The following is a 26,939-nucleotide window of genomic DNA, read 5'->3' on the forward strand; positions in this document are numbered from 1 at the left end:
GCATGGGAAAAAACCACCTTTTTCTCACTTGCAGCATTTTCCCTACTGCAAAAATTCTGGCTATCCTTTAGGGAACACATGTCTGTAATTTTTTCTATAGTATAACCAACAATTCAAATCCAGGGTCTATTTCCCATAACCCCTTCTTTTCTAGCATGTGATAAGTTGCATAATGCCTATTAAGCATTTAATAGATGTTTCATGAGTGAACAAGTGATCACATAATAGGGCCTCTTGAGATCAAAGATTAAAAGGCTCTAGAAGTGCAGGAAGGACAAACTGTGTATTCTGAAGTGTATGCAAGTGAAAATTAGGTAAGTAAAATGGGTGCATATTCATTTTTTTAATAGTCAGGAAAGGTCCAATCAAGTTTTCTTGAATCAGCCGGGCGCGGTAGCTCAAGCCTGTAATCCTAACACTTTGGGAGGCTGAGGCAGGCAGATCACTAGGTCAGGAAATTGAGACCATCCTGGCAAACACGGTGAAACCCCGTCTCTACTAAAAATACAAAAAAAACTAGCCGGGTGTGGTGGCAGGCGCCTGTAGTCCCAGCTGCTCGGGAGGCTGAGGCAGGAGAATGCCCTGAGTCCAGGAGGCGGAGGTTGCAGTGAGCCGAGATCGCGCCACTGCACTCCAAACTGGGCGATACAGCCAGACTCCGTCTCAAAAAAAAAAAAGTTTTCTTGAATCAATAAATGAATGAATGAATGAATGAATGAACTAATATAAGTGAATATGTGAATAAATGGCTGTACGTACACAGGCACGGTAAAAAGAGAAAACAAGCTTTTGTCGATGTTATTTAATGCAAATGAAGTGGATTTAGACATTTGTCCCTGTTTTTCATTTTCAGGTGATCCTTGTCTTTGTACTAAGCATTGGATCTCTTATTATCTATTTCATCAATTCTGCTGAGTGAGTACAATGCCCAGTCATGCTTGTCTGCTATATCAGTACATTGCTCGGCTAATTTGGAATTTTCTCCTCAGGAATAATGCTTAATATACTTTCACACACACATGCACAGACACACACAAGCTCATAAAAAATGATGCGTTTGGCCTCTCCCAGTAAGCACTAAGCCCAGCTCTGCAAAATATACAAGAGTTTCCTTGTATCCTGCCACCTTCCACTGCTAGGGGTCAGGGTGGTCTGCAACCCCCACCCCAGGTTTACTCTGGAGTCTCTGGGATGCCAGCCTTCAGCTTTCTTTCCCTCACTTAGGCCACTCATGAAGATTTTGTATGTCTTTGGTTTCCTTGGGTATTGGAGCAGAAACTCTGTTGTAGTTTCAGGGTTTCTCATAGGTTTCAGGCAACTTCGGATGGTATTGAGAAAGGAAAATGCCAGCCCTCACCTGTGACAAAGAAGCGAATTGTTGCCTGCTGTCCTCTGAAAGCATCCTCTTCTTATTTCTCAGGGTTAGGGCAGCTATTTTGGACAAAGCCCATTCTACTCTGAATTTCATGTCAATCACCTGGGAATTATATTGGATTTCTAGCTAAAATGGAATTGGGATTGCAGGGCCGCAGAAAGCCAGGCAACTTTAGAGAACCTAGGGAAACTGGTTGTCTTTGCATTATAAATTCCTAAGAGATCTTTTAGGAGATTTTCTTTGAAATTGGTTCAAATCAATCCATTTGACCTAGAGTATCTCTGTGTCAGAAGATAATAAAATTGAAATACACTGACTAGATAGATGATCTTGCAAACCAGGAAGAGCTCCATCATCTCTCTGGCTCTGAATCCCCATTGTTAAAATGGAAATAGAACCAATACATCCTAGGAAAGAAATTGCGGGTAATTTTCCTGTAATTTCCAGTGCCATGGGCAGTCCACTGGTTTTGTTCATGCATTCCTCTACTCCCAAGAGAAAAGGTAATTTCCTTGAGATCTGAACTTAAGTGTCTGGATTCATGGTGAATAAAGAAAAATTTTCCTATTCTTTCCCTTTAGTTGGTCTTATATAGATACCACTTTTAAAATGTTCATCTTCACAAACTGTCCTTCTTTATTTCCCAGCCCTGTTAGAAGCTGTTCATCATACGAAGACAAAACCATTCCTATTGATTTGGTTTTCAATGCTTTCTTCAGTTTCTATTTTGGATTGAGAGTAAGTACCTACTGAAAGTGGGAGTGAATATCCAAACACCACAGGCACAACATGCAGAGAACTAACTGTGTCTCAGTTAGTCCTACAATCTGCCTGAGTTTTCAAACTCTAAAGATAGATCATCTGTGCTCTAACTTGCTAAATATATACTGATCCCTAAAAACTCTCTGTCTCGCACGTGAAACCCTAAACCAGGTTAAAAGTTCCAACACAACATGAAAGTGATTCTTATGTTAAATGCCATCATCCTGTTCCCATGGCCTCCTTACTGGCTTCCCATCTTTACTAATAAAGTCAAACTAGCAGAACTTGAGTAGCAAGTCTCTGGAGATGTCTTTGGCTCCACTGGTGGCATGCCTGCAATACAACTGTGGAAAATAACTTTGTATCTGTTTCATTTTGTTACACTCATTTGTTAAATATTTCTCTCACTCTAGAGGTATTTATTAAGACCTTTTCTAGATCTAGATTTCAATCTCTTTATTCATTCCTTGTTTGTGGGAGACTAATGTGTGTATATAAAATATACACATATATGTATGTATATATAGGCATGCTATATATAAAAACATATCTTTTTTTTTTTTTTAAAGACAGGATCTTGCTTTGTCATCTAGGCTGGAGTGCAATGATACATTCTTCACTCACTGCAACCTATACCTCCCAGGTTCTAATGGTTCTCCTGCTTCAGCCTCCTGGGTAGATGGGATTACAGGTGCCTGCAACCATGTCCAGCTAATCTTTGTATTTTTAGTAGAGACAAGGTTTCACCATGTTGGTCAGGCTGGTCTCAAACTCCTGACCTCAAGCTATCTGCCTGTCTTGGCCTCCCAAAGCATCCACATAGCATATAAATATATGTGTCCGTGTATATGTAAAACAGAAGGAGATCAAGGCTTCAGCTGATGATTAAAATGTAGCTGAATAATGCTGTCTCTTGTGTTCACTTCAAAATTCTTGAGGGTAACAGAATTTGTGTTATTCTGTTTCCGTTTCATAGTTTATGGCAGCTGATGACAAGATCAAGTTCTGGCTGGAGATGAATTCTATTGTAGACATCTTTACCATCCCACCAACCTTTATTTCTTACTATTTGAAGAGCAATTGGCTAGGTAAGTGTGCTGTGGGAACTGGTAGCAATATCTCTGAAAAAAGAAAAACTCAACATTCATTTATAAGTATCTATTTTTCATTTTTGCTTGATGCCTGACTGTCATTTTAAAAACCCCTCACCTTAATAGTATGGTTTTACAATACACTTGCAGAAACCTTTTAACTTTAACACTTTGCAATGCAGCAGGCACACAGTAGGTGTTCAATAGGTGTTGATGGAATTGACTGCACTTGTATTGTGAGAGGCAAGGTACCAACATCTCATTCCCCTCATGACACCTTTATGCTGGGATCCCACAGGACCTGGGGGAGGTGAAAAACCTCCCTTTGTCTTTAAAAGCTAATCATCACCTCCATATGTACTATGGCATTTTAGAGAATTATTTATTTTATTGTTTTGTCTTTAAGGTGAATGTGTTGACAGTGCACGGACATTATGTAGCTTTTATCAGTTTCATAAAATAAATATGAATTCCATTCCTTGCTAACATTATCATGCCACCTAAAGTAAAATATTATACAAACATTGTGAAGCATATCACAGAGACTGTAATGTCAGGAGTTTAAGTGGTTAAGGGAAAATTTGCTCTCTGTTCTAAAGAAGAGTTAAATAGAGTAAAATGAATAGTCCCCATAATATGTCAGGCATGCTTCTACATGCTTGATAGGGATGCTACAACTCTGTGAGGTTGATACTATTATAATAGTAACATTTTACATTTTACATTCCCATCTTACAGATAAGGAACTAGAGACAGTGAGGGGATTGCCTTAGGTTACAACAGTGTCAGGGCTAGTATTTGAACTACAGCTTAAGCTGTTACACCTATAACATGAGAACAGATTGGAACATGTCGACAAGAAAAAGAATGTAAGCAATTCCAATGATGTTATAACGCAGGCTCCCTCTGGGGTGACCCTCTGATTTTGGCAGCTTTCTTCTTTCCACTGGTTTGTAGGTTTAAGGTTCCTAAGAGCATTGCGGCTGCTAGAACTCCCTCGAATCTTGCAAATTCTACGAGCCATCAAGACCAGGTAAATAGCCCTGACGGAAGTACTGCTTACTTACTAGTTTGGATTAGAAAATGAATGTATTAACTGGACCTTAAACTCAATGCATTTCTTATCAGAATTTCAGTGCAAAGATCATGAAATCTCTCAGCTGCCAAAATATTATTTGTTCACATTCTCCCATTATATTGCATCTTAAACTAGCTGAAAACTTTGCAATCGTTTTAAATAACTGGTTTAGTCTTTGTTTTGTAAAGCTATGGTGTATAAGTTTATTTGGGTTTTAATTCTAGGTCCCTCCACCAAAAAATAAAAAAAAGTCAAAACAATTCAGAGGTATTGGTTCCATATATTTGCTTTAACAACGCATGTCTCTCCTGGCTAGGTAAAGAAAAAGAAATAATTCTTCAGGCATTAGAGTGTAAAACAATTCCTTGAAGCATATGTTACCCAGTAGCAGCCAGCAGTGAACTATTGCTTGCAGAAATATAGCCACCTAAGTATTTCCAGACAACAAGAACATAATCCAAACTGCCTTTGAGCAGCAATACTTGTAAAGTTTTGAGCAGTTTGGTCTGTTACCCACTCAAAATCTCCATGCCTTGACAGTCAAACTAGAAGCATCAAATATTAGAGGCCAGGTGGATTTCATTTCTATGTGTTTATGAATTATGGAGAAGCTGGAGGAGGAAAGGCTGCTCCTGTGTGACAGGTGGTCCTGCCTGAAAACCAGAGAGATCTCAGCTAAACTCTAGGGCTCTCCTTAGGTGACAAGGGCCCCTCTCATCCTTCTTCACTTGAAGACCCTGTTATCAGTTCAGCAGCCTGAGTGACTTTATATTTTTGTGTTCTGTTCAGAATTTTATTTTGCAAATCTGCTCCCTGGATTTCTACTCCTTGGATTCCTGGCATAATGCATTGCATATTACTATGTTGGACAATATAACAATCTCTATGATCCACATGTAGCATATTTTAAAAGTGATATGAGGCTAGTGGATATCACAGCAAAATTCAGACTTTCCAAACAAGTATATGTAACTGGGCGAGTTTCAAAGCTGTGTTTCTCAACCTCTAATGTGTATGTGAATCAAGCAGAGAATCTTGTACCAGTGCAGATTGAGAAATCAGGGCAGGGACTGGGATGCTGCATTTCGAATATGTTCTCGGGTAACGCCATTCCTTCTGGTCCATGAGCCACACTTTGTGTAGCAGCATCTTAGAGGATGAGGTGTTTATGCTGTTCTGGAATCTGTTAGACCCAACAGCTCTTTGTCTTTCTTCCTCTAGTAACTCAGTGAAGTTTTCCAAACTATTGTCAATAGTTCTCAGCACCTGGTTCACAGCTGCGGGATTCATTCACCTGGTAAGCATCTCATCACAATTCCTAGTGGTGTCTGTTGTTACCAGCATCCGTTTTTTGAAAAATGGAAGGGAACCTGCTGAGCCCCTGTCTCCACCACTGTAAGCCAGTTAGAGGTGTGTCTTTCTACTTCCCATTTTCAGGTTTTCTTTACCCTCATATTCTCACAAATATGCATATCCTACAATCAAGGTGTCTCTGTTTGCTCTTCCAACTTTCAAAACCTACTCTTAGGGAAAGACCCAGTAAGCTCCAAAGGTATCAGCAATAAGTAAAACGTATCGCTGTATCTTCATAAGAGTTCTAGCATTAAAAAAAATTAAAAAGTGAAGGAAGTGAAGCCAGTTACAGGATTTCAGACTTATAAATGCTGGAGACATATGAGGGAGGAGTTACTGTTGCAAACGGGAGTTTGGGGGCTTTTTTGATCTCCCTCCTGAAATCAATCTGTATACCTAGCTGCCTCCTTTGCCTGTAGGAAAGGCTGGTTCTTATCCCACATAATGAGAAATCTAGGAAATGGATCTCAACCATAGGAAAGGAACTCCTGGACCTTACTTTGTGAGGACAGTTGAGGAGCAGTCATTAGCAAATACAGAAATTGATGGGAAATGTTAAAAGCCTGCAAAAGCCGTTGAGCTAAACAAAACAGAATTCATAACAGGTCTTTTTTATCTGAGCCCTTCTCTCAAAATTAATGTAAAACAATAACAATTTAAAAATACATGAAAAAGTTACCATTGTTCAATTCAACAAGAAAAATGTCAAATGCAAACAAGGATATGAACCTTCAAGAAATCTGAAGCTCTCTACGTCCTCCTCAGCAGTAAAGGCTGATTCCTGGATTTAGAGAATTGAACCTTCGAGTCCTGGGCCCACCAGGGGACAAGTAGACATTAGCGTCCCTTTAGAAACCTCGTGGCCGCCACAGGATGCTAAAGGAAAAGTCATTAGGGCTTTTTTCTTTTTCCTTTAATAGCTTTTTTTAATTTCCTTTCAATGAGAGGCTCGAAGCCTAAATGTGGCCTACAAGCATATTATTATATTTGACCTAATTATGTTTTAATTTTTTGTTTGCTATTTTTTGTCACTTGCTGACTTTTATGAGGAGCTCACATAAAAATCAGAATTTCTGAATTCTTCGGGAAAATATAAGGTTCTAATAATCCCACTCTCCCAAGGCCACCAAACCTTTAGCTGAAGAATAGCTTCGTATCACAAGGTCGAGAGATCGAGACCATCCTGGCCAACATGGTGAAACCCCATCTCTACTAAAAATATAAAAATTAGCCAGGCGTGGTGGCATGCATCTGTAGTTCCAGCTACTCAGGAGGTAGAGGCAGGAGAATTGATTGAACCCAGAAGGCACAGGTTGCAGTGAGCCGAGATTGTGCCACTGCACTCCAGCCTGGCAACAGAGCGAGACTCCATCAAAACAAAAAAGAATATCTTCTCCCTATGTACAGCAGGTGCTCTTGGGTTTAACACAGTCTCTGCCAGGCCTATTTGAATCATTGTAGTTTTGCTCCACTCTTCTAAGGATGTGAGCATGTTTCCCTGCTGGACATCTGGTCTCCCAGGAAAGGAGACCTCCAGCAAGGAAGTAAGCACAGAAAAAAGGAGAAGCAATCAGATGACATGTGAATTAAATGGTGCCACTTTGAGCCATACCAATTTCTAGAACATTAAAAACCTAGAAAAACTATATCCCAGAGCAAAGAGGATAGCAGATTTTATTGAGGGGATATTTGAAATGGCAAACCAAAATAAAAGCTATGGTTCTCCTAACACACCATCTTCCCATTCTCATACTATCCTTCAGCTAAAAGATGATATCATTCAAAGATTAATATTAACTAGAAATGAATCAATATGGCACCTGTGCCTAAATTCTGCTAAAAATAACAAGAAGGTGTATTGGAAAGCAGAAAGAAACATTAGCATAATAGAAGTTACAAAATAGAACAGTTATGAGAGCATCAATTAAGATAATTTGCCCAAGGGAACAAAGGAAAAGTTAAGAAAAAAAGCCCTTTATATTTAAAAAAATAAATAAATTTTTTAGAAAAACTGAAAATGATCCTTCATAGAATATGTATACAGTTTTAACTGAGGGATTATTAAACAATAGAAGTAATTGAAAGTGGACCAAAAGACATCAGAGAAAAATAACAAGAAGAGTATTACAGAGCTAAAAACCACATTAGAGGGAACCAAAATGTAATACATTTGACAAAATCACATTCAGAAACATGATGGACAGGACTGGAGCAAAAATCTTGACATGGAAAATAACAAAGATACTCAAATGGTTATAAAAAAGAAATGTGAAAGTGGGACAATATTGATGCAACCTACTGTAAATATCATTAGGATATTACAGAAAATAATAAATGGTGCCAGAAAAGTGTTTTAAAATAAGGTGTTGAATCTGTAGATTAAAGGATAGACTGTATTCCAGGAAAGACAATTCTAAGATATTAATTATAATCATATATTGGAGCAGTTAACAGACATTCAGGGATAAAAAGATAATCCAAGCAGAACAAAACAAGATTTATACAGGGGGGAACCAATGAGACTAGCTTCAGGTTTCTTGGCAATATAGATCAATACCAGAAGATGATACAGCAGTGTCTATAAAGTTTGCATAAAAGGAAGTGTAACCTGTCTTGTCATTTTAAGCATGCAAGGGGTAATGCACCAGTGAGCTTCTTTTGAATCTGTATTAATAGCTTAATGATAAAATTCAGCCACATAGGAGATTAATGAAAAGAGAATTCAAGAATGGGGAAGCCATGGTAAGAAGTAGTGATAGTGGCTGGGCACGGTGGCTCACGCTTTTAGTCTCAGCACTTTGAGAGGCCAGGGCAGGCATATCATTGGAGGTCAGGGGTTCGAGACCAGCTTGGCCAACATGGTGAAACCTCGTCTCTACTAAAAATACAAAAATTAATTGAGTATGATGGCAGGTGCCTATAATCCCAGCTACTTGGGAGGCTGAGACAGGTGCATCACTGGGAGGCAGGAGTTCGAGACCAGCCTGGCTAATGAAGCCTCATCTCTACTAAAAATACAAAAAAATTAGCTGTGCATGGTGGCATGCAACTGTAATCTCAGCTACTTGAGAGACTGAGGCAGGAGAATCATTTGAATCTGAGAGATGGCGGTTGCAGTGAGCTGAGATCATGCCACTGCACTCCAGCCTGGGTGACAGACTGAGAATCCATCTCAAAAAACAAACAAACAACAACAAAAAAAGACATGATATTTTGGTCAGGCCCCTTGGCTCATGCCTGTAATCCCAGCGCTTTGGGAGGCCAAGGAGGGGCGGATCACCTGAGGTCGGGAGTTCGAGACCAGCCTGGCCAACATGGGGAAACCCTGTCTCTACTAAAAATAGATAAATTAGTCAGGTGTGGTGGCAGGCACCTGTAATCCTAGCTACTTGGGAGGCTGAGGCAAGAGAATTGCTTGAGCCCAGGAAGTGGAGGTTGCAGTGAGCCGAGATCATGCCACTGCACTCCAGCCTGAGTGACAGAGCAAGACTTCTCTCAAAAACAAAACAAAAAAGTAGTGGTAGTGATTACTGAATGGATATAAAATAGAGCTAAGACATAACCAAGGTAATTATCACTACAGAATAGAATGTAGATGCACAAAGTAAAAGTAATATAGCTAATATAAATGTTGATGGGCAGGTAAGAGAAGATGAGAGAATGTCCTCATATTCGTCTTCCTAGTGTATCTCATCTAAAGTTGAAACAAAGTTTAAAATAATAAGAATTCAGTTTTGAAATATGCAGTTAAAGTAGATAATGATTCAGTCTGTTAACATTAGTCTGTAATACTTTACCTTAACTGTATTTCCCACCTTGGACTGATGAGTCAATACTAACATGGTTAAGAGGAAGAACAATGTGAATAAGTAGACCCACAGAAGGCTGCCAGCTCCCTTCTTCCATAAACTAAAGAGATACTGAGGAAGTGGAAAGGGATTTGAAACACCAAATTATTATTCCCAAGGACAATGAGTTAAATTTTAAAGCCTTCTTTAAAAAATTGTAAAGGATATTTCCAGATTAAAATAAATTTAGTTTTACTTTGTACATATTGTGCAGGGATAATATTGAATCCCTGTACTACGAGTTGTAAGAGACACTATGGGATTTTAGCTTAAAGGGAACTGTGCCAATAAATATGAATGATTTAAATCTGTGTGACTTAAATTTGGTTTTCTTGTAATGTACGTCTTGGAAAATAGTGAAGACTCCAGAAGTCAGTGACTTTGCAACAGTATCCACTATCAGCCATAAGACTTAAGAACAGACATATAATCCCATTCTTTCTTTGGAGTGGAGTATTATAGGGGTCCACACTCTTAACCTATTCATTAAATTTAAGAAAGGATCAGCACTTGGCACATCACTTTTAAAAAGGGAACAAATATCTGAGCAAACTGCATGGTTTCTAATTTCCATCCTAGTTCTTAAAAACAAAACGAAAAGACCACTTCCCCCAGTTAGACATCTCTAAGATTTTATCATCTTTTGTGCTAAATAGAAATGGAAACATCTAGAAAATATGTGAGGTGAGGAGGAAAAAAGAAAAAACAAAAAAAAATTTTATTATAAATTATACATGTATAAATGTATGTTGTATATAATGTTACATATTTTACACATTTATAATAAATTTATATATGATATAAATGTCTAAGTTACTTCATTTATCTAATATAAAAAAATCTGATAAATTTAGTTTTCTTGAAAGGTGAAGACTCAAAGAAAAAATCAGAAGAAAATATTTTTGAAGATTTTTTTTTTTTTTAATCAACAAAAAGACCATTGTGCAAAGAGGTAAACAACTTGGAAAATTGGTTTGTTTTTCCATAGACACTAGCATTCTATATGCTTAAGCTTAGTGAAATGAAGTGCTCATTTAAGTGCTTCTTTCTTTAATGATAATCCTAATCTGGTTAAAAAGTGAGAATATGTTATAATTGCTCAGTCTGAGAGCCTTTGGAGTCCCCTGGCTCCAGGATGCAATGCTTGCACCTACTTGAAAAGAGAGCACAGAGGCATCTGTGCCCCGTGGAGCTTTTCAAATGCTGTGCTGCAGCTACAAGCCCCCTCAGATTTTGGCAATGATCACAATTAAGGAAACCAAGACTTTACACTCACTATCCGTGATTTACAAACTCTTTCATTTATGTAAACTCTTCATAGCAACCTGAAAGCCATTTGGTATTTCATTTGGATTGAGTGAAGTGCAATTAATCTCGTGTTTTGCCTATTCTTTAAAATTCTTCTCTTGGATTCTATTCAGAGACGTTTCCTGAGTCTTCTCTCTTTGGACAGGTGGAAAATTCTGGTGATCCCTGGCTCAAAGGTAGAAATTCACAGAATATATCATATTTTGAGTCAGTTTACCTGGTCATGGCAACAACGTCAACTGTTGGCTTTGGAGATGTGGTAGCCAAGACATCCTTAGGACGGACGTTCATCATATTCTTCACACTGGGGAGTTTGGTGAAGAGTATTTTTAATATATTTTGAATATAGCTACATAAACCAGAAAATATTTGGTTAATGGTAATCAATGAAGCAATATAGGTTTAAGAGTGAACGTTGCATTACTTGGGGCACGTGTCAAGGGGAAATGAAAACATGCACAGATCCCGTATTTTCCAAACTGCATTCCCTGGAGCTCGGGATAAAATTGCTCGATTTCCAGGGATGAAGGATGGTAGACAAAAGAAGCAGACTTTCCTGATTAAGCTTTACATTGATTTGAGCAAACCTATCTTCCTTCATAGTTTACCCATCAAACTAAAGTCTTTCTTCTAGAGGAAGGCTATTTGAGATTTGATCTGAAGAAAATTCCATTCCTCCCAGCTCGAATGAGTAACCTTTCACTAAAACAGCATTTAACTTTAGAGATGTGAACATCTGTGCCTGGCTTACGAGTGTAGCAAAGGCAAAAGCCTTCTTTTCTTTTAGTGACTTTCATTTCAATTCCTTAAATTCCACAACAGAGTTCTCCACTCCACTTTATTTGGTACCTACGCATCCACGGTCTCACATCCCTTTTTTTCAGTCATTGTCTCTTAACCCTCCTCTGTCCCATATGCTTCCATTTTTCCAAGCCCCAAATAGAATAAAGTCAGAGTGAGAACGGAAGTTTTAAGTGATAAAAGGAGGGCGGCCGGGCGCGGTGGCTCACGCCTGTAATCCCAGCACTATGGGAGGCCAAGGCGGGCGGATCACGAGGTCAGGAGATCGAGACCATCTTGGATAACACAGTGAAACCCCGTCTCTACTAAAAATATAAAAAATTAGCCGGGCATGGTGGCGGGCGCCTGTAGTCCCAGCTACTGAGGCTGAGGCAGGAGAATGGCGTGAACCTGGGAGGCGGAGCTTGCAGTGAGCCGAGATCGCGCCCCTGCACTCCAGCCTGGGCAACAGAGCGAGACTCCATCTCAAAAAAAAAAAAGTTAATTAATTAAAAGGAGGGCCGGGCACGGTGGCTCAGGCCTGTAATCCCAGCATTTTGTGAGTCCAAGACAGGCGGATTACCTGAGGTCAGGAGTTCGAGACCTGTTCCAGACCAGCCTGGCCAACATGGAGGCACCCCATCTCTACCAAAAATACAAAAATCAGTCAGGCCTGGTGGCAAGCACCTGTAGCCCCAGCCACTTGGGAGGCTGAGGCAGGAGAATCGCTTGAACCTGGGAGGTGTAGGTTGCAACGAGCTGAGATCTCGCCACTGCACTCCAGCCCGGGAGACAGACAAGAGACTCTGTCTCAAAAACAAAAACAAAAACAAAAGTGATGAAAGGATAAGACATGTGGGGAAGTCACCTTGCTGCTTTCCTTTGTTTTCATCATTTTGAATACAGAAAAGCCTTATGTTAAATTTTAACAAAATTCAAAGGCTGAAATAAGGAAGCAAAACAGGGTCTCTTTTAACATGCCATCATGTACTCTTAGATGACAAAGTTTTACATACCCTCCTTTTCCTTTCTAATCTTGAAATTTTTGGAGTATTCATCAACATAATTAGAACTAAGATTTTATTTGCTGATCAATTTTAGATATTGTTTGCAAACTATATACCTGAAATGGTGGAACTGTTTGCTAACAAGAGGAAATACACCAGTTCCTATGAAGCACTCAAAGGAAAGAAGTAAGTAGTGTTTTAAGTATTTCTACAGTTCAAGAAATTCTGTTAGCCACATATCTCATTCTAGACATCTATTGTCTGCCTTAGCTGTAGAACCCAAGATGAATATATCAGCAACATCTTGCATTCACTAAAAAGGATTGTGCTAAACTAAATACCATAAGAAAATGATATTTGCTACTTGACACAAACTGCTACATAGATGCCCATAAGAATACTAAATCAACTAAAATGACAGATAATGTTATAATTCACTGTCAATAAATATTATTGATTATGGCACTATTTGTACATTCCTTTTCACTAACTTCTCCTATTGTCATTATCAATTGTCTTACTCATTTTCCTTGTATGGGTAACTTATGGCTAATTTTATATAATGGATAAGATTAAAGCCATGATTCCAATTTAAAATAATTAGTTTAATTCAGTTGTCTTAGCCAAAGCTCCCCTAAGCCATCTGGGGCTCATTTATGGATGAGGATTTGCCCGCGTGAGAAGTTTCTACCCTGTCTTCTGTAGCGCCTCCTAGATAACTGATTTTTTTTTCATGCCACAGCCATGTGTTCCCAGGAGGAAAATGGAGTGGAGTTGTTTTTATATTATTTCTTCTTGGATTCATGTTACCTTAGCTTCCATTAGGTTTTTTTCCTATCTAAGACAAAAAGAATGAAATGGAGATTTTTTTTTTTTTTTTTTTTTTTTTTTTTTGAGACAAGAGTCTCCCAGGCCGGAGTGCAGTGGCGCGATCTCGGCTCACTGCAAACTCCACCTCCCGGCTTCATGCCATTCTCCTCTCTCAGCCTCCCGAGTGGCTGGGACTACAGGCGCCTGCCACCACGCCCAGCTAATTTTTGCATTTTTAGTAGAGACGGAGTTTCATCGTGTTAGCCAGGATGGTCTCCATCTCCTGACCTCATGATCCGCCCGCCTCTGCCTCCCAAAGTGCAGGGATTACAGGCGTGAGCCACTGCGCCCGGCCTGAAATGGAGATCTTAAATTAGATGTGATCCTTTTAAAATCTTAGTCCCTGTCTACTGTAATGAAAGACGCATAATGGAGGTAGACTCCCCCAAAGCAGTCTCTTAATACAGTTGGATGAAAACTATAATTGACCTAGGACTATGAAGAGGAAAGGAAAAATATGATGAAATGAACAAAAAATAAATAGTGAGAAGCAATGAATTTAACTAGATAAGCCAAAATCGGGCCTCATTTGTCTCAGGAAAAGCCTTTGGGGCACATACAAAATCAGTCAATAGGTCTGGGAATGTTAACGTTAACTTAGGTTAAAATTATGTTTTCAGTTTTCTTCAATGAGTAGTAGGAGGAAAATAGTTCCTTTAAATGCATTAAACCTAAGAAAATTTTTCACGACAAAAACTATGTGCGTAGAGTTCTGCACCTGTCTTCGATGTCCCTCCACTGGGCTCATGTTTTTGTAACTCCTAGATATTTGTAAATGTGGAAGATAAGCTGAAACAATCTGGAATGTGGTGCTTTCTCAGCCATGATATTTGGCTCTGGAAAAATTGATGAACTTTTCTGCTCCTCAAGAAAAAACAAACAACAACAACAACAAAAACCCAATATCAGACAACTAGGAATCAAGTGAAAAAATGAAGTGAAAAATCTATTATAAGTTATAAATAAATGTGAAAAATCTAGCAATAATAATAGTTGCTCTTGTATTCTTAAAAAGCTAGGTGCAATTTAAATGTTTGGAGTCATATTCTACTTGAGATGAGATGGAAGACTGTGGATATCTGATGCTTCTTTTGTATTAGAAATGCAGTCCTTAGTGTTTCAACGTTTAAAATCTGATGCAGGCCAGGCACGGTGGCTCATGCCTGTAATTCCAGCACTTTGGGAGACTGAGGAGGGCAGATCACCTGAGGTTGGGAGTTCAAGACCAGCCTGACCAACATGGATAAACCCCATCTCTACTTTAAAAAATACAAAATTAGCTGGGCATGGTGGTGCATGCCTGTGATCCCAGCTACTTGGGAGACTGAGGCAGGAGAATCACTTGAACCCAGGAGGTGGATGTTGGAGTGAGCCGAGATCACGCCATTGCTCTCCAGCCTGGGCAACAAGAGCAAAGCTCCATCTCAAAAAAAAAAAAAAAAAAAAAAAATCTTGGTGATGCAAATACCATATTTATTGAAAACTAAGTTTGAGCTAATTATTCATCTCTAAATGCTGACAGGGAGGTGCTTGTGTTCCTCGGATGATCCACCTCACCTGTTCTTGCTGCCTAGGTTCATTGTGGTCTGTGGAAACATCACCGTGGATAGTGTGACCGCTTTCCTGAGGAATTTCCTCCGTCGCAAGTCAGGAGAGATCAATACCGAAATTGTTTTCCTAGGAGAGTAAGTATATCTGTATGGCTCATGGGTTCTAAATTAATATTTAAAATATGAGTGAATATTTTTAATGCAAGAAAATCACCTTCACAATATTTATAGAAAAATTAGATATTGATCATAAACAAAACAAAAAAGAAATCTTTGACCACGCTAATCTCTGCAAATATTTTGGAATATATCTTGTCAGATGTTTTTCTGCATAGGTACTAATATGATTTAAGTGATTACTATTTGACATTTAGGTTACACTACACATGATTATCATATATGAGTGTAATCTTATGCAAAAGCCTGGTGCACTTGATAACTATTATTCTGTTAATTCTCAGAATTAGAAATGTGACGTTCAAATCAATACAGAAATGATTGTTCTTGATGCTGTTTTTGTCCTATGTAGTCTTTCTTTCCACTAGCAGAGCCTAAGTCAAATATTTTGTCGAGCACTGGGAAATACATATTTAGTACAGAAAGATTTTAAGTATAGCTTAGGTATACAAAATGATTTCTTATATTTTAATTTTATAATTTTCAATTTGGTAAGATTGACTAATTTTCTATGTTTTGACTGTTGGCTTTTCTTTTTGAAATTTTTCTGTCTTTCATCCCCTCCTATTAGGTGGATTGATTACCTGTTGCTTTACTGACTTTTCTACGCAATATATGTTGATACTAGTCATTTTGTGTTACATGTTATACATATTTTTCTTCCTACTTTCACCTTTTAATTTTTTTCATACTTTTATTTTCATACAGAAGTGTTTGATTTGCATGCATTCCAGTCAGCCCATTCTTTTAGTGTTTAAGATCCATGGAATTGTTTTGCCTGATGTGTAGAGAATTGAGTTCTTTATTTTTCTCAAATGATTCATCAGTTACACAAATATCATTCACTAAATAAGTCAGCCAGATTTTGAAATGACATTTTGATCTTACGTGGGATTGTATACAGCATCGCCTCCATCTTTGGGCATTGTGTAGTTGAGCACTCTGCTTTTACATTATGACATGTTAAATTCATCATAAATCTGGGCCCTCATATATGGAATAACTGATAGCAGTTTGAAGCACTCTACGATGTTACTGACAGCCAAGAATTCTGTTTAGCCTCACCGTGTCCATCTTTCTAGCAATTTGTGCATTATTTAAATCTTTTGTTAGAAAACAGTAGAAACAAAGAGTACTAAAACTAGGAATTAAAAGCTAATTATTATGATCCAGCTGAGACAGAGAGGAAATCAATAGATGTGTGACATGTTTTACCTGCCGTTGCATTTTCATGGACTCATGTGCGTTGTTGTATGTACTTGCCAAGATAGTGAATAATATTTTTTAATGGAGAAAAATGTGGAAAGTATCTATATAGAATTATTTATTTATTTATTTATTTATTTATTTTTGAGACGGAGTCTCGCTCTGTCGCCCAGGCTGGAGTGCAGTGGCGCGATCTCGGCTCACTGCGAGCTCCGCCTCCCGGGTTTACGCCATTCTCCTGCCTCAGCCTCCCGAGTAGCTGGGACTACAGGCGCCCGCCATCTCGCCCGGCTAGTTTTTTGTATTTTTTAGTAGAGACGGGGTTTCACCGTGTAGGCCAGGATGGTCTCGATCTCCTGACCTCGTGATCCACCCGTCTCGGCCTCCCAATCTATATAGAATTTTGTTAATTTCGTCTATACTCCAATGACTCCAAAAATTTACATCTTCCCTTAGACATTCTCTGTGGCTTTGTATTTACACAACTAATTGCCTCCTGGATATTTTTAACTTAGTGTTATGAAGGCCCCTCAAGCTCAACGTTCTCAAAAGTGAACTCATGATCTTGTGTTCTCCTTTCCAACTCAAAGGCAAACAAACAAAAATAAAAGAAGGAAAACAAACAACATTTTCTATCCTAGTAAATGAGACCTGATTAATATACTTCCTTAAAACAGAAAACTGAGTATTATCTCTGATACTCCTGTTCCCCTCAATCCTTATATACGTTTTCATCAAGACCATTAATTTTGTCTCACATGTAAATACTAATTCTATTTCTACCATTTATTCTCCACCATCACAACCCTATTCATAGTTAAATCTTGTCTTCCCAAAATTTCTCTAAAGGCCACTTTATTTGTTTGTTCTTTGTGCTACAAAGCTCTTCTTCTCCCTTTATATGACCAATTTATTCCCATCCTTCTCACTCAGAGAGACAGTCCCTGTCCATTCTGTCTAAATTGGTGTCCTCTAATTTCCTTCTATCTCATTACTCTGTTTTATGTCCTTTAAAGCAATTATCACAATCTATAAAACACAGCTGTTAACATTTCTTTCTTTTACGATATACTCCTGCCCCTTCTCCCATTTAAATGTGAATTCTCTTTCTTCTTCCTTTGAATCTGGGCTAACTTGTGGCTTAATGTGATAAATAGAACACAGAAGATGTGATACTTTGCTACTTCAGGCCTAGCATTTAGGAGGATTGACAGTTCCAGCTTCCACTTGGAGCCCTGAGTCATCATGTAAAAAGCCATACTACCTTGCTGGAGAGAAGAACCAGTCAACTGTCAGCTACTCTAGTCATATAGCTGAAGCAACAATCGTGTGTATAGCCACTTTGGACATTCCAGCTCCCTCTGAAGCTCCTGGATGAATGTACCTATGTGGAAGCTGCTAGTCAACAATGCACAGAACACAACAATCTGGCTAGAGACACAACAAAAAAAGAGAATTTTAGACCAATATCCCTGATGAACATCAATGCAAATTCCTCAATAAAATACTGGCAAACCGAATTCACCAGCACATCTAAAAGCTTATCAACCATGATCAAGTGGGCTTCATCCCTGGGATGTAAGGCTGGTTCAATATACACAAATCAATAAATGTAATCCAGCATATAAACAGAACTAAAGACAAAAACCACATGATTATCTCAATAAATGCAGAAAAGGCCTTTGACAAAGTTCAACAGCCCTTCATGCTAAAAACTCTCAATAAATTCGGTATTGATGGAACGTATCTCAAAATAATAAGAGTTATTTATGACAAACCCATAGCCAATATCATACTGAATGGGCAAAACTGGAAGCATTCCCCTTGAAAACTGGCAAAAGACAGGGATGCCCTCTCTCACCACTCCTATTCAACATATTGTTAGAAGTTCTGGCCAGGGCAATCAGGCAAGAGAAAGAAATAAACGCTATTCAATTAGGAAAAGAGGAAGTCAAATTGTCCCTGTTTGCAGGTGACATGATTGTCTATTTAGAAAACCCCGTCATCTCAGTCCAAAATCTCCTTAAGCTGATAAGCAACTTCAGCAAAATCTCAGGATACAAAATCAATGTGCTCACAAGCATTCTTATACACCAATAACAGACAAACAGAGAGCCAAATCATGAATGAACTCCCATTCACAATTGCTTCAAAGAGAATAAAATACCTAGGAATCCAACTTACAAGTGATATGAAGGACCTCTTCAAGGAGAACTACAATGAAATAAAAGAGGACACAAACAAATGGAAGAACATTCCACGCTCATGGATAGAAAGAATCAATATCATGAAAATGGCCATACTGCCCAGGGGAATTGATAGATTCAATGCCATACTTGTTAAGCTACCAATGACTTTCTTCACAGAATTGGAAAAAAACTACTTTAAAGTTCATATGGGACCAAAAAAGAGCCCATATTGCCAAGACAATCCTAAGCCAAAAGAATAAAGCTGGAGGCATCACGCTACCTGACTTCAAACTATACTATGAGTCTACAGTAACCAAAACAGCAGGGTACTGGTGCTAAAACAGAGATATAGACCAATGGAACAGAACAGAGCCCTCAGAAATAATACCACACATCTACAGCCATCTGATCTTTGACAAACCTGACAGAAACAAGAAATGGGGAAAGGATTCCCTATTTAATAAATGGTGCTAGGAAAACTGGATATCCATAAGTAGAAAGCTGAAACTGGATCCCTTCCTTACATCTTATACAAAAATTAATTCAAGATGGGTTAGAGACTTAAATGTTAGACCTAAAACCATAAAAACCCTAGAAGAAAACCTAGGCAATACCATTCGGGACATAGGCATGGGCAAGGACTTCATGTCTAAAACACCAAAAGCAATGGCAACAAAAGCCAAAATTGACAAATGGGACCTAATTGAACTAAAGAGCTTCTGCACAGCAAAAGAAACTACCATCAGAGTGAACAAGCAACCTATAGAATGGGAGAAAATTTTTGCAATCTACTCATCTGACAAAGAGCTAATACCCAGAAGCTACAAAAAACTCAAACAAATTTACAAGAAAAAAACAAACAACCCCATCAAAAAGTGGGCAAAGAATATGAACAGACACTTCTCAAAAGAAGGCATTTATGCAGCCAACAGAAACATGAAGAAATGCTCATCATTGCTAGCCATCAGAGAAATGGAAATCAAAACCACAACGAGATACCATCTCACACCAGTTAGAATGGCAATCATTAAAAGGTCAGGAAACAACAGGTGCTGGAGAGGATGTGGAGAAATGGAACACTTTTACACTATTGGTGGGACTGTAAACTGGTTCAACCATTGTGGAAGACAGTGTGAAGATCTGTCAAGGATCTAGAGCTTGAAATAGCATTTGACCCAGCCATCCCATTACTGGGTATACACCCAAAGGATTATAAATCATGCTGCTATAAAGACACATGCACACATATGCTTCTTGTGGCACTATTCACAATAGCAAAGACTTGGAACCAACCCAAATGTCCATCAATGACAGATTGGATTAGGAAAATGTGGCACATATACACCATGGAATACTATGCAGCCTTAAAAAAGGATGAGTTCGTGTCCTTTGTAGGGACATGGATGCAGCTGGAAACCATCATTCTCAGCAAACTATTGCAAGAACAGAAAACCAAACACCACATGTTCTCACTCATAGGTGGGAACTGAACAATGAGAACACAACACAGGAAGGGGAACATCACACACTGGGGCCTGTTGTGGGGTGGGGGGAGGAGGGAGGGATAGCATTAGGAGATATACCTAATGTAAATGACAAGTTAATGGGTGCAGCACACCAACATGGCACATGTATACATATGTAACAAACCTGCATGTTGTATACATGTACCATAGAACATAAAATATAATAAAAAATAAATAAATAAAAGAAGAACAATCTGGCTGAGACCAGCCAACCTACAAAATCATGAACATAGTATATTATTATTGCTTAAGGTCAGTAATTTCTAGGATGATTTGTTTTGCAGAAATAGATAATTGATACAAGTGGTACTAGAAGTGGGGTGCTATCATATCAAGAGCCAGAATGTGGGCTTTTCCTTGGAACTGGTGGAGACAGAGGCCAGAAGAGTTTCATGGAGACTCAGTAAAGGCTGGAAGAGCAATGAGGAAATTGCTGTAGGGTGCTGGAGAAAGAAAAGCCCATGCATGGTATTATGTCAGAATTTTGGTAACACTGTCACCAGCAATAATATGGAAGACAGGAAATGTACCTAATGAAATGATGAAGCTAAGAAGATTTCTCAAAGGAAGATCATTTACTCTAGTTTAATCATGCATGCTAAGGTATTATAAAAAAAATTGAGAAAAAAAAAAAAGAAATTTTTTAGTTTTTGAGCAGAACTTAGAAGAAATACAGAAGGCCCAGAACAATCTCTCCAGATGGAGAAAAAAGGGAAAAATGACCTCAGAGAGAAAAAAATCAAATTTAGGGTGCAATCTATAACATTTGACCTCAAGGTCAAAAATTGAATCAAGGATGCAACTGTAAGATAATTTGTTAAGACCTCAGAAAGATTTAAGGTGGTGACTTACAAAGGCTCTCAGTCAGGCAAAGGGGCTGCAAAGAAGCTTACAGACATTTGTCCCGGAAGCCTGACATTGTCAAAGTGGAGAGAGATCTGTCTGCAAGGAATCATGGATCTGACTTTTAAAGCATGACATGAACCTGAATTAGGTTTATAGAAACTACTCAATAGAATTCTGCTTTAAACAGAATTTTTCTGATAGCAGCCCTACCAACTTGAAGTAAAAGGGAAAGAAATAGTTCAAAGTGAAAAAAAAAAAATGCTTCTGAGCCCAATTTAGCACACACAAGAATCAGGCAGAGAAAGCTACTGAAGTATAAACATAGACCTTTTATTAAAGAAAGGGAAGCATGATGACTCAGGATCAGAGGACAGAGAAAAGAATTACAGACAATAGATTAACTCGTGACCACAGAACTGGGCCATAATTGAGAAACATTCTCTACCCCTAATAATACATGCTCAGATTTCAGAATTTCTGTGGACCCATGATTTCTCAGTGCCCTCCATTACAACCTCCACCACTTTTGATGGGGCTTGTCTATTGCAATTTTCCTATCCCTGTTGGTGTCATCATGGTGAGTTGGCTGTGGGAGTCGGGGTATGCACTTCTGCATTCAGTTCACAGGTGTTCACATCAGGACCAGATGTGTTCAGGAGCCCCCATCCAGGTCTGGGCCTAATTTAGATGACAAGATCCAGGACTTTGAGCTGATTCTGTTAAGACATGAGACTTTGGGAGGAAATGTGAGAGTATTTTGTACAAGGGAGAGATGTGAATTATTGTGGCCAGGATGCAGACTGTGGTAGTTTAATGATAGCTAATAGCAGTTCCTCTTTATACATACAGATAGTCCCTGGTTTATGATGCTTTGACTTAAAACAATTTTGTTTTACTTTATGATGGTGCAAAAGCCATATGCATTCAGTAAAAACCATACTTTGTATACTCATACAACCATTTGGTTTTTCACTTTCAGTACAGTGTTCAGTAAATAATATGAGATACTCAACACTTTATTATAAATAGGCTTTGTGTTAGATATTTTGACCAAATGTAGGCTAATGTGAGTGTTCTGAGCATGTTTGAGGTAGGCCAGGCTAAGCAATAATGTTTGATAGGTTAGCTGTGTTCAAAGCATTTTCAACTTACCACGCTTTCAACTTATGATGGGTTTATAGGGATGTAGCTCCATCATAAGTTCAGGAGTGTCTGTATTCTGCTCCTCCTACCAAAAGTGGAGTCCATTCTCCCTTCTCTTGAATCTGGGCTAGCCTTTTAACTCATTTCAACCGTAATATATCGACAAGTGACAGTATGCCAGTTATGCCAGCCCTTAAGACTCCTGACAACATCTGCTTTCAGTAGCTTGGCACCTTGAAATATAACTATAAATAAATGCACACATATCTATGTATGTGTATATATGCATCATACACATATGTGTGTGTATGATACATATATACATATATGATACATATATACATACGTATATATGATAAATGCATAAATATATACATATATGTATGATACATATATACATATATAATATATGTATGATACATATATACATACACATATATTCATACATATATATGTATGTACGTATGATGGAGTATAAGGCCCATCCCACTGCCAGTCTTTCCAGCTAGCTCAGTCGAGGCAGCAGACATGTAAATGATGCAATCTTGGATGTTCTAGACCACTAAAGCTCTCCTATAAAGGAAGTCAGTCCTATAAAGGACTCTAACAAAACCACAGGGAACAGAAGTGTCACCCTGCTGAGCCCAGTCAAAACAAGGAATACAAAAAATAATAACTTGTTATTTTAAGCTATAAAGTTCCTATGAGATTCTACACAAGAACACATAAATGATACCGTATTATCATTTTCTTTCTTTGGTTACTTATTTATTGCTTGAACAAAGCAGTATCTAACATATTATTCTATGAAATGTTATGAAAATAAAATATTAACTTGTATTTCCATAAGTGAGACTGCTTAGTTGCACACAAGAAAAACTATAGCTAAATTAGGCAGAAAAGAATATATAAATAGATATTACACAGCTCTTAAAACCACCAAAAGCCAGATAACTAGGCTTAGAGGCTACATAGCAAGGAGCAGTGATAATGTGATACCTCTTTCCTTGAGTAATTTGTTTTATGAGTGGACACATAAATGTTGACTTCCTTGTCATTCTTTATGCTGACTGCATATGTACTATTTTTTACAAAATTTAAAAGATGAGAGCTTTCTAGGTTTGACAAAAGAAATCAGTTCTCAAATGAGAAGGTACAATAAATCATGTATACTTCCATATACTTGAAATGTGAAAATCAAAACATAGGGATAAAGAGAGGCATGCATGTGAGTGTTGTCTTAACAGAGGGGGCAGCTAATTCAGCAATTGTTAGGGGATGAGGCAGACCAGAGTATGCATTCAGGAGAAAGTACCATTAAGAAAGTATTTGGTTGGTGCAAAAGTAATTGTGGTTTTGCCATTAAGAGTAATGCAAAAACAGTATAAACCATAAGTTACACAACAAAAGTAAAATACTTACCATGAAGTGCTTATCCCTTCTTCCCTTTCCCCAGTCCTACTGCTCAGAGACAACTGCTTTCAGTTCTTTCAGACTTAATATTTCTTCAAATTTTAAGTCTAAATGTTGCCACTTTTTTGATTCCTCAGTTATAGATGGTATTTATTAACCATCAGATTTGCAGATGAGAATTGTCAGCACTGTGTATCACTTCTATTGTTTCAGTATTATGATCTTAAATCTGTAGTTACATGATTAGTGTTTATATCATTGTGGCAAATAAATATTTTTCCTTGCAGATTCAAGTAAAAGTGTATAAAGATAACAGTATATTTCCTCAAAATTTTATTTGCAATCCTCAATGATTGTTTCATTTTATAATATGTTTATCACATATATTATATCATATATAGTAAGTATATATAATAGAGGTACCATATGAGTGGCAATAAATATTTTCCAATTTCTCCAATATGTAATAATACAATAGGACAAAAGTTGAGAAATTTCTAAGAGTTGCACATGGGTCATTGGACTATAGAAAAAAATATGCCAGAACATTTATTCACTTCTAAAATAGCAAGGAAATAATTAATCTCCTTGTTTAAACCTTGTTTTTTTTTTGAGAAGGAGTTTTGCTCTTATTGCCCAGGCTGTAGTGCAATGGTGCGATCTCAGTTCACTGCAACCTCCACCTCCCAGATTCAAGTGATTCTCCTGCCTCAGCCTCGCAAGTAGCTGGGATTACAGGTGTGCACCACCACACCCAGCTAATTTTGTATTTTTAGTACAGACAGAATTTCACCATGTTGGCTGGGCTAGTCTAGAACTCCTGACCTCAGGTGATCCACCAGCCTCTGTCTCCCAAAGTGCTGGGATTACAGGTGTGACCCACCACACCCAGCACCTGTTTAAACTTTTTTATACCAAAATGTAATTCAAAAACTCACTTAGAATTAAAATGATTATAAAGTGAACACCCATGTAACTACCACTCAAGTCAAGAAATAAAGTAGTGCCTCCTTATCTGCAGTTTCCCTTATCACAATTTCAGTTATATATGGTCAGTCATGTTCTAAAACTTAGTGAGTACAGTACAATATGGTATTTTGAAAGAGAGACTGCTTTCACATACATTTTGTTACAGCATATTGTTATAATTATTCTATTTCATTATTGTCATTGTGAATGCCATACTGTACCTAATTTATAAATTAAATGTTATTATAGGTATGTGTATATAGGAAAAACAGTACTGTATATACAGGATTTGGTACTATCCGGGGTTTCAGGCATCCCCTGGGGATCTTGGAATGTATCCCCCTCGGATAAGGATGGATTAGTATATTCCATAGCTAGCACACCAACACAACCCTCTGCAACTGAAGCGCCATCTTTATTTCCTAGAAGTCACTACAGTTTGAACATTATATCTTATTATTTTTTGTTTATCTTCTATGTTTATTTAGAATATTATTTGCCTTTCCCTGTTTTCTTAAACTTGTATAAATGGAATATAAATTTCTTTACCTCAATGTTATGTTTGTGAGATTTATCCATATTGCAACTGGAAATAGTTGTAGAATCCTTATTTTTATTGCTGTATAGACAGTATTCTATGAATACACCATGATTTTTCTTAATCCATTCAACCATTGGTGGCATTTCTCCCCTATACTTTGGCTATTATAAAGAATGGTGCGGTGCAAATTTTTGTATATGTATCTTGGTGCCCAAAAATGTAATTGTAGGGTAATAAAGTTTAAATATTTTTCTTAGGTAGAACTGTCAGTTGTACAAAATGATTTGAACAATCTGCACCTTACCAGTAGCCCTGAGAGTTCCTGGTGCCCTGCATCCTACTAACACTGAAAGTGTAACTCCACAAACTAAGAAACAGCAGTCTTTTTCATCGTCGCCATTCTTATGGATAGTACTTTATTAAGATGGTGGTACTTCTTGTGGTTTTAATTAACATTTTTCTCACTACTAGTGAGGCCAAGCATCTTTTCACATCCATAAGCCAACTGGACTGCCTCATATTAAATGATGATCCATTTGTCTTGACCATTTGTATGCTGAATCGTTAGTCCTTTTTTATTTGCATGAGGTGATATGTGATTCGAGCCTTTGTCAGATATATGCATGATTAAGCTTATTTTATGTTAAAAAAAAACTACAAACTTAAAGTTTTATGACAAATTTCATTAAATTTACCCTAACATTTAACCTTTTGTTATATTTATCTCTTCTTGCACCTCTGCTCTTCCTTCCTATTGTAAGGATTTTCTTCATGCCGAAAAGTAAAAAAAAAATTGGTATGAGTTTAAGGGGTACAAGTGCAGTTTTGTTACGTGGAAAGATGGTGCAGTGGAGAAGTCTGGGCTTTTAGTGTAACCATCACCTGAATAATTTACATGGTACCCATTAAGTAATTTTTCATCTCCCAACTCCCAAATTTTTAAATTTTCCTTAAATGCAGATCTACCAGTGACTAACTCTGTTGGGTGGTGGTTGTTTTTTTTAAGTGTAAAGATGTCTTTTTTTTTTCATTCTTGAAGGACAATTTCACTGATACAGAGTTACAAGCTGGCCGTTTATTTACTTAAGAACCACGAAATTGTATTCCACTTATTTCTGTCTTCTGTTGTTGCTATTAAGAAGTCTGTTGAATTACCTTGTTAACAGAGCTATCTTTTTTAAAGGCCATACATTTTGCTTAATATGGATGTATGTTATACTTTTCCTATGATGTGTATAGGTTTGAATTTCTATCAGTTTACCACAGTTAGGATGCATAAATCTCCCGGAGTCTCTAGATTGGTGTCTTTGATCATTTCTGGAGGATTCTCAATTACTTTAATTATTTCTTCAAATGTTGCTTGTGTCACCTTTTTGTTTCTCGTTTTCTTCTGGGATTCCAATTACAGGTTAACTCTGCTAGCCTTTTTCTTTTTTATTGTTCCAGTTATATGTCCTGATTTTTTTTTTTTTTTTTGAGACAGGGTCTTGCTCTGTTGCCCAGGCTGGAGTGCACTGGCGTGATCTTGGCTAACTGCAATCTCTGCCTCCCGGGTTCAAGCAATTCTCCTGCCTTAGCCTCCTGAGAAGCTGGGATAATAGTTACCCGCCACCACACCTGGCTAATTTTTATATTGTTAGTAGAGATGGGGTTTCACCATGTTGGCCAGGCTGGTCTCCAACTCCTGACCTCAAGTGACCTGCCCACACTGGCCTCCCAAAGTGCTGGGAGTACAGGTGTGAGCCACTGCGCTAGGCAATATGACCTGAATTTCTTACCTTCTTTTGAACTTATCTCCTCCCTTTTTATATCTCTGTGTTGCATTCTGGATAATTTGTTTTGACCTAGATTCCAGAACCTTAGCTCTTTTTGTGTGTTTAATCCACTTATAAACCCATCCATTAAGT

The 26,939-nt window shown here is 37.9% G+C and overlaps 1 protein-coding gene across 1 annotated transcript in view; it reads left to right on the forward strand.

The window, feature by feature from the left end:
- KCNU1 (potassium calcium-activated channel subfamily U member 1) overlaps positions 1-26,939 on the forward strand; it is a 170,009-nt gene that overhangs the window by 20,382 nt on the left and 122,688 nt on the right. Inside the window, exons 3-10 of the mRNA XM_033230778.1 lie at positions 854-915; positions 2,023-2,113; positions 3,114-3,225; positions 4,186-4,261; positions 5,528-5,603; positions 10,961-11,131; positions 12,697-12,788; positions 15,047-15,157. Of these exons, the coding sequence (XP_033086669.1) occupies positions 854-915; positions 2,023-2,113; positions 3,114-3,225; positions 4,186-4,261; positions 5,528-5,603; positions 10,961-11,131; positions 12,697-12,788; positions 15,047-15,157 (791 nt within the window). The remainder of the gene's footprint in view (positions 1-853; positions 916-2,022; positions 2,114-3,113; positions 3,226-4,185; positions 4,262-5,527; positions 5,604-10,960; positions 11,132-12,696; positions 12,789-15,046; positions 15,158-26,939) is intronic.

This window comes from Trachypithecus francoisi, unplaced genomic scaffold (assembly GCF_009764315.1).
Source record: "Trachypithecus francoisi isolate TF-2019V2 unplaced genomic scaffold, Tfra_2.0 Contig01440, whole genome shotgun sequence".
Classification (NCBI taxonomy): Eukaryota; Metazoa; Chordata; class Mammalia; order Primates; family Cercopithecidae; genus Trachypithecus; species Trachypithecus francoisi.